Genomic DNA, 15,220 nt, shown 5'->3' with positions numbered 1-15,220 from the left:
GAATCCTGGATGGAGTAATGCAAATTCACTTCTGTAGATACCATTATATGTTTAAAGCTCTCAATACCAAAGAAAATCTTGAATAGCACTAAAATGGAGTACCAAGGTAGAGGTGAGCAGGGCAACCTCAGGCACGCATAAGTTGTAAAAGCTGTGAGCTTCTTTATCTTCCACAAAGACATCTCCCTTAAATTTAAATAGCTGCTGTCATTGTCACTGACTACCTGACTATGTATTTATCTGCCCAGAAGCAGAGTGCATGGCCTTTGGCCCTGCTATTCATAGTGTTACTGTCTCTGCCTAACAATGCTGTGAACAGAGCTGGGCTTCTGTTAGCATCTTTTGTTTGATGTGAATCGCTGAAGCTTTGATGTTGTTTGTGAGAAAAATAATGATTAAAAAGAGTAAGATCTTCAGTCTCCCACTCTGTTTGCTCCCCATAAAGAAATCTAATCTGAGTTCGGGGAAAAAAAATCTGTGCCTGATCCTATTTTAGGTACACCCATACCACAGAGCCCAGGAGAGAAATCTGTTAGTGCTGAAACTCTTAGCATCTCTTTACTGGAGGGACAGAGAGGTAATTGGTCTAATGATCAACATTTTATTTCCTGTTACACAAACATGCATGTCCAGATAAGTACAGAATATTTTCTCAGTGTAGTGAACACAGCTGTCAGTGTAGTTGTAGTGCTTTTCTTTCCAATGGGATGTCTTAGATTTTCTGCTATAGTTGTATGTGCTTCACCTTTATAGAATATTACAACAAAAAAAAAAAACCCTGGATGATTACTTCATCCTGAAGCTGCACTAGTAAATTTGAAATGCTCTACAGTGCAAAAAAAAAAAAAAGGCATTTTTTTTCTTGTAAATTATTATTCTGATAAGCTTGTTTCTCATCTCTACTGATGAATGCTTTTCTTGCTGGCATTTTTGAATGAAGAGCAAATGTGATGCATTAAAGCGTAACTAAAGGCCCTAAAAGCAGAGCTTCAGAGTAAATGGATGGCTGTTCTGCTACTCAAGGTAAAAACTCCACTGTCATATAAAAATAGTCTGAGCAGTGATCACTACAGTAACAAAAAAGTAAATTCAATAAAATTATAATGTCCCAAGAGTAATAAAAAGCAATGAACAAAAAATTGGGAAGCTTTTAACTTCAAACCTTTGATCCATACTGTGAAGGAAGCAGATTTGATTACTAAGGTATCTTGAAATTGGAGGTGGCTTGATTCCCACACTGAGCTGCAGATGTGGGAGAGAGCAAGGGAGTAGAACAAGCCATGGCTTACCTTGTGCCAAGAGCAGAGTCAGCTAATAGAGCAAACAAACACAAAAAGGTTTTGGATTTAGGCAGTTGGATATGAGAAATCGAATTGTATATAATTCTTGATATTTTTATTTTTTAATATCCCCAGCTATCATCATATATCTACATTCAGCTTCAAGCTGCATGTTAACTTATGGTGTAGCATGTTTAGTGTATTCCTGACGTTCCTTCTTCTGGGTCAGAAGGGGCAAGTGGGATTGCTAATGGAAGTTGCACAGATCTTGATATTTTGCTAGCCTTCTCACAAAAAGTGTCCAAACTTAGGGAACAGTTCTAACCAGATAAGCAGAGGGATGCGATAAACATCCTCCAATAAAGAAGACTTCATTGTCCTTTCCTTGGGAGAAGAACTGCACCTCAGAATGGGCTGTCTTAATTATATTAAGGAAATGTAGAGAGCAGATGCATAAGGAGAGGATGTAGAGCGAAATCTCCCCAAAGAGTGTTTGAGAATGGAGGAAAAAGAAATGAGGCTAGAAAGGCCATAATACTCTAAAGTGCTCTGCAAAGTTTGAAGTATAAACCATTCCTTGTGGCCATTCTGGTATGTACTCTTGCTCATAAGTACACACTGTGGAGAAGATACAGATCCGTTACAATACTGTCAGTGGCATTAGAGGCAGTGGGGTGGTGTCAGACCACCCCTGGAAGTTTGGGCTGTGGAGTTCCTTCTGCACTGCATACTTCAGACAAGTGCAGCTGCCAAGGGTAGCCTACTCCTGGGCAAAGAAATTTCAGATTGCTTTGCTGATCTCCTGTGTGACTTTAATGGCAGCTGCCAGCATCTGGGAGTTGGGAGTGTAATGGGAGTTGCTGGGACCGTCTCTGCTGTGCGGGTGTCAAGTAACACTGACCAGAGCATTAGGTCCTGCTGTAGCAACTGTTTCAGAATGCATGCATGCTTTCCCCACAGCATTCCCTTCGGGGCTCTGGGTGCTAAGATACGGCCACATGGATTTAGGACTTTTAATAGCTAGCATGGAAAAAAGTACTTGCAAAAGCCTTGATTTTGTTCTCTATGGTTTAATGCTGTAATTCTGGTATCAAAAGGAGTGTCAAATGTTTATTTCAAACATACGGTTTTTATAAGCACTTTGCTAGTGAGCAATATAAGTACTGCTAAGATTTTACCGATTTGTCAGCTGCCACTCTGCCTCTTTATGTTGTATTTGTAATGGTGTAACTCATTCTCTCCCCACATGCAGTCCCTAAGACATATCACAATGGCTAGAATTTTAAGGGTTGTATTTGGAAGGAAAAAAGAAATCTAGGATTTAGCCCTACTTGTAATGTTCAGCCAGCCCTAAATGGAGGACTTACAATGTCTGAATATATTGCTGATGTGATATGTGTATTGAGGTTTGATTAAGCTGGATATGAAAATTAAAACTTGGCTCCACATTGAAGAGAATCTCCCGCAGTGTGGTACTATGACATCAAGTTTTCTGTTTACCCCTAAGGCTGGTGCTGCAATGACTTCCAGGTTTGATGGTGTCTCTTTTTTAAGTTGTTGAGCAGCAGGCTAATAGCTGCACAGCATGATGCAGAGACAGCAGAAAGCAAGGAAATCAGTTGTGAATATATTCCCCAGAGATCTCCCGCTAAGATGGAGCTAACTAACCAGAGCTTTAATGCTCAGATGTAGTCTCCTCATGCAGAGGATGGGCTGATTATCAGTCCTTCCTGCTTTAACATACATTTTTGGATTACAGACGCTACTACAAATGTGAATTCTGGTACAATATGCATTCTAGTGTAATATGAACTATTACACTGTAAGGAACTTTTTTTTAAGAGTTGTTGTCTAAGGTCAGTTGCATCCCCCCACCTCCATTGTACAGAATGATCTTGGTGTTTTTAAAAAATACGGGTTTATATTCTTCTGTGCTTGCTCTGCTTTAGCTGTTTGAAGCTGTAGCTTTAGTTTATTTCATAGTGACAAAGACTGTCCTGAGAAAGGGACAAGATCTGCTGGCAAGGCATAGCACACCTTACTGTTCACACAAGTGCACATTGTCCATGTCACACAACGGGAGTTGCCTTTGCTAGTGGGCAGTCACTTCGTTGTCACAGTGGCAGCCTCAGATGCTACAATGTATAGAGAGCAATGGAAGCACACTGTATGCTATTGGTGATGTATCTGGTCTATAAAATGAAAAGGAACTGCCAATCTATTTTTATTTGTGTGTAGGAAAGATATATTCAGGCACAAGTTCAGTAGTTTAGTGTTAACATGGGAGCTGGTACCTGCTTTCTACCTCTTGGCTTTGTATCATCACAGACCCATTCGTTGCTTGGAAATGTGAGGCAGTTTAGGGTGCAGTGATAACAGGAAGAACATGTTGCAGATCCCCAAAACTGCCTAGCAAGAACACCCCAATGTTCTCAGTAGTAAAATTGGTAGCCTTTAGTGGCATAAGGTGGTCTGTGTGGTTTCAGTAAGTGGAAGAGTGGCTGACATGGTTATTGATGGTTACGTTTCTACAGTGTTATTTTGCATTTATCCTGCTTGTGTAGCTTTGCTTTCTGTACAGGTAAGAGACAAAAAGTTAAAATGATGAAGCTTATATTACACAAGTCAGATTCTGAAGTTGGTTTAATCAAAAAAGAGGGAAGCATTATTCTGGTCATCTACAGCCTTAATAAAGTAGTACTTGAGCACTTGTATCAAGCATCCACACAGTCAATGTGGAAGCATGATTGAAAGAGGAAACTCCAAGTTAAATAGCACATAGGTTAAACCAGAAATCATTTGTCACTGACCTTAAAAGCTTGGTCTAGAGTGCCCCATTTCAACCTTGTGCTTCCCTTTGGGTCACACATATTTGAACAGATTGAACAGCAGCATGTAACAAAGCTGTCCCACTCCACACCTTGCCATGATGAGAATTTGTTTGTCTCAAATGTAATAAACTAAAAGGTTGCCCTATTGGCTTTTATTATTTAGCGGGGAAGTATGTTTATAGATGTTACCACCTTCAGAGAATCTGAAGATTTCTGCATAGAGTTCAAGAGGCTTTGGTAAAGTCAGAGTTCAAATAGCCTTCAAGGCTGCCCTGCAAGCTAACTCTTTCCCCTAGTGAGGCAGGAACAATCTTCTCATGACTCTACAAGAGCAGTAAGTAAAAATTACCTCATACAATGGCATGCAGATGCTATCAATCCACTCGAGCTGCAACCTGGGTAGTTCATCTTTCCTGTTCCGATCAAAAATGGCCTGAATTGAGAAGGGAACAAAACTGTCATGCTTTATTACACTGGAGTATTTTACAGACACATCATCCAGAACTTTGGAGCTATGATCAAATTCTCACAACCAGAACACTTTGTAAGCTGTAATCAGTCTTTGCAGTAGTCTTCCTACTGCTTTATCTGGCATGAAAAATACACTTTATTTTCAATTCTGTTTTGAAATTTGTAGGCTGAATGTATTTGAATTTTGTAATTCTGTGGTATAAAATAAATGCTCCACAGGTTGGAGTTGAGCTGGTAAGAAACCTCCTGTAGAAATGTGAAGTAGATAGTTTTGAGTAGAAATTTCCCTTTTCTCACATAGGCTTTTCCACCTCAGCAAAATGAACAGTGGTGGATCTGGGCTGGTTTCCTCCTTCCCAGTTACTCCGTATATGCCAAGTTTTAAATGTTTCTGTCTTTTTCTTTGGAAAGTCTGTTTTCATTCTGGGCCCATCTTCTCAAGGTTGATGGTTCCTGTGGAAACTTACTTTCTTTCTCTACCTTCTCAAAACTCCAGACTATACAAATTACATTACATTAAATGTCTGTTTGAATTCTTCTAGTAGTAGCCTGCTCTTTGTGATGTACAGGTGTCGCTCAGTGTATGTAAATAAGACCAGGAGGTAAGATTCAGGAACTCTGTGGTCTTAAATGAGAATCTTAGGTTTGATTTTGGAAAATTCTGTATTTCTTATTCACATAATTTTGAAAAATCCTCTCATTTTCAGATTATTACAAGCACAATGCAAGAAAAAAAAATCCTTGAGTTATAAGAGAATATTGCATTATCTTGCTGATTGTCAACTCTTTTGTCTGATTAGCAGTGATATCTATCTAGGTGGTTTGTCACAGCAATATGTGATCAAATAGATCAGCATTTGATCTTGTTTAAAAATTCTCATTAATGTGGTAAAACACTACATGAGAGCTATGATATAATAGGGATGGAAGTTGACCTTTGGCTATCAACTGTTTGAACTGATGAACTTGGATTATTTACTGGCCTTATTTCCCATCATAAAACACTTAATACACGAGTTAACTGGATTATTTTGAAATTCTGAAGGGCCAAGCAGAGAGGAAAATCTTCCTTCAAGCTGTATGGCTTCAAAGCATGTGGCCCATAAATTACTATATACCTTGGTGTATACTGCAGAGTCCAAAAGAAGAGTGAGAGGGCTCCTGTGATGGAGGCAATATTAAAAAGATTTATAGCAATACACTTCTTTCCCACCAGTCTGGGCTGTTAGATGCAGATTTTCAGAAGTCCAGAAGAAAGTTCTGTGCTTTTGTCTTTCTTTACATTTCTACTAAGTCTACAGTATGTCCAAAAGGTAGATGTAATAACACATTTGAAAATAACTCAAGGTTGCTGGACCTGGACTGTTTTCACTGGAATTCATTGGTCCTTAAAGACAGTAACATCAATGGATGCGTTAAAGTTACTTCCTATTTTGCTTCATTAGCATGAGAAACACACTTTGCAAATATTATATACAAGGCAGGAAAGGCACTTCTATCCCTATTATATGGAATGTTACTTGCAGTTATTCAGGCCTAGAACTGGTCTCAGAATTGTGAATACCATGACTGACTGATTACTCTTCTACTGGACTATAGCTATCATTTTTTTTTTGAGATGTACACACAAAACTCCTGTAGGGAAGAAATTCAGTAATGTCGCAACCTCTGACAGTATAAGAAGTGAAAAGCCATTTACTGTATCTGAGCATTACTGACGACAAACTTAACTTTTTTACTTCATTACGTCACCACAGGCTCATGTGTGAGTATTACTGAAGTGAGAATAAGTCTGAGCCATTGCAATGGTCTTTTTATTATAGGAAATATATTTGTCATGGCTTGCAAATTAAATTCTTTAGAATACTTTCTGTGACCCTTCTCCTGTTGCTCCCAGACAGTGGCTTGGCAACACTTTGAAGTGTTGGATAAGGGTAACCTGGATAAGGCTCTTTCTTCAAATTGTTCACTGAAAACCTTTACGAAATTTCTTTTCCTAGTTGTTTGACACTTTATATCCATCTTCCTGTATTCCACTTAATACCAATTTATCTTTTCAATCACAGTGTTATATTTAGTTGAATATCTATAGAAATGCTTTTCTGCATTTGACACATCAAATAACACAGCTGCATCATAAACTAAATCTGACAATCTTGATTTCCATAGGTAGCTGGTGATTTTTTACTTAAATACTGTGTATTAAATACAATACCTATTGCTTAGAAAATTGACTGACAGAATAACCTTGGGAATAGGTACAGAAAATGGAGAAAAGGGCTTAATAAGAAGTGAGTTGATTGGAAAGCTTTTATTTATATAATGGTCTAATATATGGTATGTCCTTATTAGATAGTGTGTTTATTCCAAGATTTTTCTTTACATGCAAAATATAGTTAGTTTTTCTGAATGCACCCAATGATATTTTCTTACCCTATGCAAGTGAGTAACTATTTCAGAAAGTATTAAAACTTACTGAAGGGGTGAGTTTCAGTTCAGATCTTTCTCTGTCTCCTTGTTCAAAGAACTCGCTGGTTACCAGCTCAGCTGCCTAAAACATAAATCAAGGTAAAGATTAGAGTTCTTGCTACATAATTTTTAGGGTAATGAGTTCTTGCTCAGACCATGACTTCAGCCTGTGCTTAACCGTAAAGAAGTGAATAATTTAACCTATGTGACTGGTATCAGGCATGCGTTTGTATAGTTTTCGGGACTGGGCATACAGGGTATATAAATAGCCATAATCACTGATAAGCACACATCCCTTTGATAGGGAATTGACTGTTGGAATTACATTGCAATATTCAGGCAGCACTCAATGCACTTATATGCAACTTAATCAAGTATTAAGAACACAATAGAAAATTACAGTTTCTTGTTGGCATCCACAATTATGTCTGTAAATATGCTTTGTAAAATGTGCAAGAGCTCTCTGGGTATTTACAGCCTGTTGCCCTGTATAAACAATTTCACTTATAAAAGAAAGTTAATTAACTAATAACATCTGTTAGCTTAATTTAATGTGAAATCATAAAGGTTTTTTTCCCCCACTAGGCTTTACTTTTTTCCCATGACTGTAATCACTGTTGGCTCTGCACATCTACATATGAAGTTAGATAGTGATTATCATAGTGAATCAAGATCAAGAACTAGTGGGTTGGAAGTTGTAATGCATCTTTCCAACTTTTGTGAATGAAGATGCTCTATTCACAGATGAGGTTTGTGCTTCTCAGAAGAACACATGATTTAAAACCAAAATTGGTTATGGAAACATCAGGAATTTTAGGAAGTCAAACAGTGAATAATCCTGATAAAGTAGTATTTATGTACTGTGCTTGTCATGTGTGGGGCTTTGAAGGTAGGCATTTTTATGTGACATTTGAGATGCAAAAAAGGAAAACTAATCTACTGAAGGTGGCATTTGGTTCCTAATGCTCCTGTCATGCCTCCTTATTGCTTTCAAGTAAATTCAAGCTAGGAAATGATTTTATAACTATGAAGCACAAGAGCACATAACTAAGCAGAGAACCTACACTTCATAAAATCTCAAAAATTCTTGCTCTAGCAACTGCATTTTCCTAACATTCACAAATCCAAAGCTTTTTACAGTTGAAATAAGGAGTGCTGAAATAAATTTGAAGTGGGTGAAATGATGTTGTAAAGTACTCTTAAATCTTGAGCTAGGCTATCACATAGTTTGGAACTTTATAATGTATGTAATCCCAATGCACTAATAAAATCCTGGATCAATACTCCAGATACAGGAATAATTTAACAACTTAGAGGCAATTAACAGTTTGCCAAGTGCATTGTATAAAAATGATAAAGATTTAGTCTCACCTCTGTCACTGCTGTTTTGATCCTGTACTCCTTGTGTGCCTTTCCCTATTGTCTCTTCCTGAATTTTTCTTTCTTACGTATAGCCTTTATTTCCTTTGATTGATGTATTTTAGTCTTTATCCCTCACTTTTCATGTTGTGAGTTTTTTGGGGGGGTTGGGATTTGTTTTTTATTTCGGCACATTTGAGGTCCAAGTATTTCTGTTTTCCCTCTGTGGACTTACCAGCCTCTCTGCTCAACCAGGTAATGTTTCAAATGGAACTTTGATTTGGTTGCAGGTTTCAGGTTATGCACCAGATTGCAGACACATTTTCACTTGCAGACTTCAAAAGTGGTAAGAATAAAAAAAAAAACCCCAAACAACAGCTTGTCAGAGAATTCTGCACTAATTCACCACCAGAGCACAAAGACTGACAACACATGGAAAACAGACCCTACCTGACATTTTGGCTGTCAAAGAAAAGGGAGAAGCTAACTGGGTTAAAGAGGAAAATTGAGGAGGGTTGCACACACTGCAGTTGTGGTTACGTGACACTGAAAAATCCTGTGACTCATTTTCCCAGGATACAAGCAACTTCTATGTTTTCCATGGGAGATGACCATATTAAAGTAGAGTAACAGCCCTATAGAATGACTGTTGTCATGGTCTGCTTATAAAAGCAAGAATATCTCATCTGATAAAGCTGCAAGCTGAGCTGAAGCCCTCACCACATAAGTGTGGTTTGTTTTTTGTTTTTACTGAGTTAATGTGCATGTATCAGTTGTCAGTCCCTTTCAGCTCCTATTACATCTTTGTCCTTCCCCAAGAAATCTATCTGCTCCTGCCTCACCATTTATCTGGTTTAGCTTATTTTTTTCACCACATGTTTTTAACCATCACTTTGCTGTTAAGCCAATCAAGCTCCCTCCAGGTGCTTAGTGACACTCAGCTGCACTGGTATATATCATATTTTCTTCCTGATGCTGTACATTCTTCCAAACCCCTACACATCCTGCTTTTTGCTACCTTGTTCTGGACCTCAGTAAAGGACAGCATTATTAGCGTGGGTACAGGAGATAATAAGGATGGATGCCGAGTATGGAAAGATGCCTAGAAGAGGGAAAATCATGTGGTAAAGGACAAGAATTTTGGGACAGCTTGCTTTCTCACATTTGTAATTGTTTCCCAATGCTGGACCCAAGTTTCCTGTGTATTTAGGAGTATTGTATATAAAGGTATGTTTATTTATGTATGTGTATATTTATGTATGTACAGACATGCATTATGTGTATTTCTAAGGAGCATACTCAGCAGCAGAAGCCTGAATTTTTGTTTGTTTCCAAGTAGAGGATGCTAAAAAAGGTTCAATACTACACTTGCACTTTTTTTTCCCTCAGTGTTGAGAAAATGAACACATTTCTTCTCTCATATATACCGAATATTTTATGTTAATCAGTGTTTGCAAATCATCTGCTAGTATTTTTGATTTAGAGATTTTGCCACTGCCAAGGAAAACTTTGTGACAAGACCAAGTAAATGCATCTACATGTGGCTAATGCTTTTTTTTGTTTAATCCATCCATTTTTTTTATATGGATTTAAAAGGTTCATAAGAGAAGAAGCTGTAAAGCCAGATCTCTTCAGGTACCTACATGCTGCTCACCAGCATGTGTACATGGAAAGATTATGCAATAAACCATTTCTCGCAGAAACCCCCTGCTATTTTTTTATAGCATTAATACCGCTGTAAATTGATTCCAGTTTTGGTCCCCTGTAAGCCAGGGCCCTGGGAATATTGTCCTGCCAGTCCCGCCTCCTCCCAGCCCTGCTATTAATCATGACTTGCCTGTCTTGAAATCTCCCACGGTTTGGTCACAGCTCCAAGGTCACAGGCTGTCATTAGCATTGATCTGAAAAACAGAAATGAACAATACAAGCTGAATCAACCTTTGTTGTATTTCTAAACAACTCAGCTCTGAGTGCATAAATAAATAATACATATATAAAATGCCAGCCCTGGCACCGTCTTTACCTCCAGAAAAGAATGACATGTTTGAAATCTCAGCCATCAGCATGGCTTTTGCATCACAACTGTGCCTAGGAAGCCTAATGTGTTGCAGGTCATCAGATGATGAATTTTGGTATTGTGCTTTGCATGCTAGAAATGATATTGCAAGGGAGTTAACTGCTAATTTTGCAGTACTTCTAACATTACTTACATTAATACCTGTGATATACTAGAAAGCATGTGCTTCACATGATATAAGTAAGGGTATTATTATATAATAACACCTGCAAACTGGATTAATTTATATGCTTATTTGTAAAAGTGACTGCTGTAGCAAAAGAACCTATAATCACAGGAGGCAACCCAGACACTGTTTAAGCAGTTTCTACTGCTCATCTACAATAAAAATTTAAGATTTACTATGAGCTATACTGTTCCACTGTAGTTTAATATCCAGCTACAGCCATGTTTTATATGCATTAGGGGAAGAAACCATTCAGCTGTAGAAAGCGTTTATGTACAGTACATGATGCAGATAAAAGTCTAAGAAAGTTTAAATGAAGAACAAGGGCACTGAAAATGAAACATCAAATATATTGCCTGAATCTAAAATTAGGAATGGGTGAAATGATATGGAAAATAGAAAATGGCCAATGTTTTGGTCAAAAGACCAAAAGGAAACAGAATTTAAATGAAATTTCAGATAAAATGAGACATAATCAGGCATGCATATGCAAATGCACACATTTTATTGTCTCAAAAGCCTGGTATACTCAAATCACCCACAATGTCTGAGGTTTTCAATAGGATGCATGCTCAGATCATTTTTGAGGGCTAGAAGAGTACCGTGTATCTGCAAATTCCCAGGTACAGACTAGAAGAGCAGAGAGAAGCATGGCCAGTGAAAGAAAACAGCTGAGAGGAGGAGGGAACAGGGACAAGAAAGATCTTTGTGTCCTGAGGCAGAATACTGATGCTTTCTGGAGAAAGAGCAGAAGGGCTGAGCGGTAACTGGTGAGGCTGGGAGAAAGGGAAGAAAACATGACAGAGTGTCAAGGCAGAAACAGGAATGGAGAAGGTGAGGTCACACTGATTACATCCTTGCTGTTTGGTAATGTTTAGAAATCATACCATATATTTCTCATCATGAATCATATAGTTAAAACAAGCTAACGTATCTTGTTACTCTAAGTCTACATGATATATGAAATTCCTTAAACAAATATGGCTTCACTTTGAAATAACCAGAAAGCAAGAAAGAGTAGTGCTCACCGAAATATTTCTCGGTGGTTTTTTGTATTCCAATCATAACCACCTTTACTGACGAGTTCAAAAAACTCAGTCCTTCTCCTGCAACGAAACAGATTATCAGAAAAGGAAACAAGACACTTCCAGGGCAACAATGAAGTAGAAGCACAGTTCTCTGGTTGACATGAAATCATTGTACCTCATGTATTATTGTTAAAGTCATTATACTGACAGTCCATTTAAGCGAAACATACTAATATCTGAACATGTTCTATAAATGTCTGTTATCAATGTCAGAGTTGCCTAGTAAAATCAGTATTGTATTTATGGTCTCTGAAGATAAGGAAATAAATGGTACCAAAATGTTCAGTCATCCATGGAAGCATGAAATGTTCAACTACAGCAGTGGACAGACCATAGAAACACCCCTGAAATATTTACACACTTCTCTTTCCTTTGCAAAACGGCTTTTACTTCTGTATCTTGGAGGGTTTTTCAGAGATGCACAATTCCTGTTATTTCCAGCACACAGAACAGAACAGTGAAACACAGGAGCTACAGATGTTTTGAGTTAGTAGTTCTTAATTGACTAGAAACTAGCTCTCCCTGCTTGGTTCCCTGCTTTGTCTTCTGGAATATCTTCCCTGTGTCCTCAAAGAGGGACAAAACGTGAGGCAGGGCATGTTAATGCTTGTTTGGTGCCTTTAAGTACCAAAATTCTGACTCACCATAGCCTGTAACTTTTTATGGCACTTAGACACTGAGCAGCTCTTACTGCATGCAGCGTGACTACAATATGAAACAGATCCTGACCCAGATATAGCAGAACTTGAGGTATAAAAATATGGAACAACTTTGCCCAGAGTAACACAACATATTAGCATCAAAGCTGGAAAGCAAATACCTGTGTTCTGAGTAACAGTCCAGGGCCTCATAGGAGATTCTTTGTTAACTGAAAATGTAGTTCAATTCCCCAACAGGAGTGAGTTTGCAGAGTCTTGTATTTATTTTCTACATTAACTTCATCATATTTTGAACAGTGATTATTGAAAGTAGTCTGACAGCAGCCAGCACAGGTTTTATACCCGAGGAGATTCACATACCACGAACATTGCACTTGCTCAATGGACAGTATTTTATGTGGAATATGTTCCATTATTCTGGTTCCTGACTGTTGTACATTGCATCACCACCACTGACTGCTACTATAGGGCCTTTCTATAATGGATTTCATAACAGCAGCTAGAGCAGAGAGATATAAGGATACATAATGATATCTAATCCCTCATGAAATAAGATATAGGAGTTTCACATTACAAAATTTGCTGGGACAATGCAAAGCCACACATGCAGAAAAAAATTCAGTTCTCTGACACAAAGTCATAGCATCATGGCTCCAGTGGAAATAACTACTGCAATAATGACAATCTTAATGGCCAAGAGTAGTTGGCACATGAAGCTAAAACCAGCCTAATCCTGACCAGATCATCGACTAGATGCTCTAAGAGAGCAAGCAGTGGATTTTTCCATCCTGTATTTCAGTGTCGGGTCTAACAATGCAAAATTTAGTAATGATTTCATTTTGAAGTATTTGATGTTCTGGGGAATTCATATATTAATGGACAAAAACCAGGTAAGAATGCTTAAAGCTGAAAGCTCTGGAAGGCAACATCTCAGAAACCTCAAACATTCACATTTGAAATAGAGAGATCCATAAACAGTAACTGAAAATGTGAGTCTCAAGGCCCTGTGTTAGGCTAAAACTTTAAGATAAGAATTTTCTTTGAAATCCATTTAAATTAATGCAGGAGAAGTAGTCCAATTCCACAGAGAATTCGTAGTATAGGAAGGAGTTAGCCTGAGGAAAGCAGCCATGGTACAAGGAAACAATTTTGTGTTTCCTACTGGTTGCTTATGCATGGTATCCAAAATGAAGAGGTTTGCTATTATTAAGCAAACATAATATGCCAGGATTTCAGAAATAAAAAGAATTATAACAGTTTTGTGATGTTTTTGAGTAGCATTGACTCTGGTTGTATTTTGCCTGGAAGGGAAAGTTGTCTTGCTATATCCAGTTGCTCTACAGCCCAGTGGCTCAAGACATCATTTGAGTGAATTTCCATAAACTTCATTTTGGTTCCATGCTTTTGCTTGCTGTACCATCTATAAGCATCATTATCTAGAATTATCTATTACAAACAAGTATATTTTCTGTCTGGTATTTCACTGAAAATCATCTTTGTAGAAAAGTAGTCTTGAGAAGGTTCTAAAGCTTTGGTCTGCCTGGAGTTTTGTTCCTGATTAGCAAGCTGGAGTTTGCTATCATTAGGTTTAGGCATTCTAAGAATACTGATGTGAGAATTTCCTCCTCTACAAGAGTATCGAAGATGTAGCAAACTGGAAAAACAAGGTAGGTACTTGTGCAGAAACATCTGTTCACATAGGGAGGCATTAAGGATTGTAAATCATTGTTTCCAGGGAGTGATTTTCAGGCACTTTTGGAAGTAAGTAGCATAACAACTACCAGATTAATGAATCATAATAACACTAGAGGAAAAGATAACTCATTTGCAGACTTCTGAGTAAAAAGGCCTCATTTGCTAAAAGTTTTCTGATCCATGTAGCACATAAAAATCAGTTACGCAAGCAAAGAAAAATAACCTTGAAATTCACCTGATGTTCCTTTTGGACATTATTTCCCTGATTTAAAACTAGAAAGACAACTTGGCCATGGAGTTTTTCAACCTCAGGCAGGGAGGGAAGCGAGTTCCATCATATCAGGGTCTGGACTGGGTTTCCTCCCAGGACACTGCCATGGGCTCTCTCCAGGTCTTCCAGGGGCTGTAGGATCTCGGCAGGGGGAACATAAGGGGCTGTGCCAGGGCAGTCGCCCTCTCAGTCCCTGCCACTCATCTTTTCCTTGACAGCACAAAACATTTCTGCAGCACTTGTTGTTTGTGGTAAAACAGGAAAACCTGTACTCATATATCCCTTTGGTCCTTGTATCTCACTTCAAGCTGTCAACAAATTCCCATCATACCAGCCACCCAGCTAAAGAGCAATCCTAACAGACAGCTTCAAAAAAGAATATGCTTAAAAGGGGTTATTAGTTTTACTCAGGATTTTCCTGTCAGTAAGCAGGAGTTTCTTCATAGACTAATGTTTAGAAGTTATTTATAATAAAACTATTGAGTAAAAGCCTTTCTTAATACAACTCTTCTGACAGCAGTTGCAGGAAACAAAAAATGTCAGCATGTCTACTGCCGGTACTGTTTAGAAACAGCCCTTGGCACAGTAACCAAATATGGAGAAAAAAAAGACAAAGCAAACATTGCAGCATGTCACTTAGTATTTTTACAATTAACAGTTAAAGACACAATGTTGATATAGATAGTTGAACAATCTCAAGGAATAGACTTTACTTGAAGTTTTCTGGAAACTTGGTTTGGTATCAACCATGAGCACAATGGAGGGACCGAATCCAGGTATATCACCCAAAGGAAAACATTACTAAATGCTACCAGCACTATATAGGAGAGGACACTAATGGACATCAAACAAAA

At 38.1% G+C, this 15,220-nt stretch overlaps 1 protein-coding gene across 1 annotated transcript in view; it reads right to left on the bottom strand.

Annotated features, from left to right (window-relative positions):
- Positions 1 to 15,220, bottom strand: part of PDE11A (phosphodiesterase 11A) — a 131,931-nt gene that overhangs the window by 8,924 nt on the left and 107,787 nt on the right. Inside the window, exons 16-19 of the mRNA XM_005152754.1 lie at positions 11,682 to 11,759; positions 10,244 to 10,311; positions 7,059 to 7,129; positions 4,461 to 4,544 (exon numbers count right to left, since the gene is read on the bottom strand). Coding sequence (XP_005152811.1) covers positions 4,461 to 4,544; positions 7,059 to 7,129; positions 10,244 to 10,311; positions 11,682 to 11,759 — 301 coding nt within the window. The remainder of the gene's footprint in view (positions 1 to 4,460; positions 4,545 to 7,058; positions 7,130 to 10,243; positions 10,312 to 11,681; positions 11,760 to 15,220) is intronic.

Source organism: Melopsittacus undulatus, chromosome 8 (assembly GCF_012275295.1).
Source record: "Melopsittacus undulatus isolate bMelUnd1 chromosome 8, bMelUnd1.mat.Z, whole genome shotgun sequence".
NCBI classification, from domain to species: Eukaryota; Metazoa; Chordata; class Aves; order Psittaciformes; family Psittaculidae; genus Melopsittacus; species Melopsittacus undulatus.
Note: the sequence above shows the minus strand (reverse complement) of the source record. Positions and strands in the feature narration are given on the sequence as shown.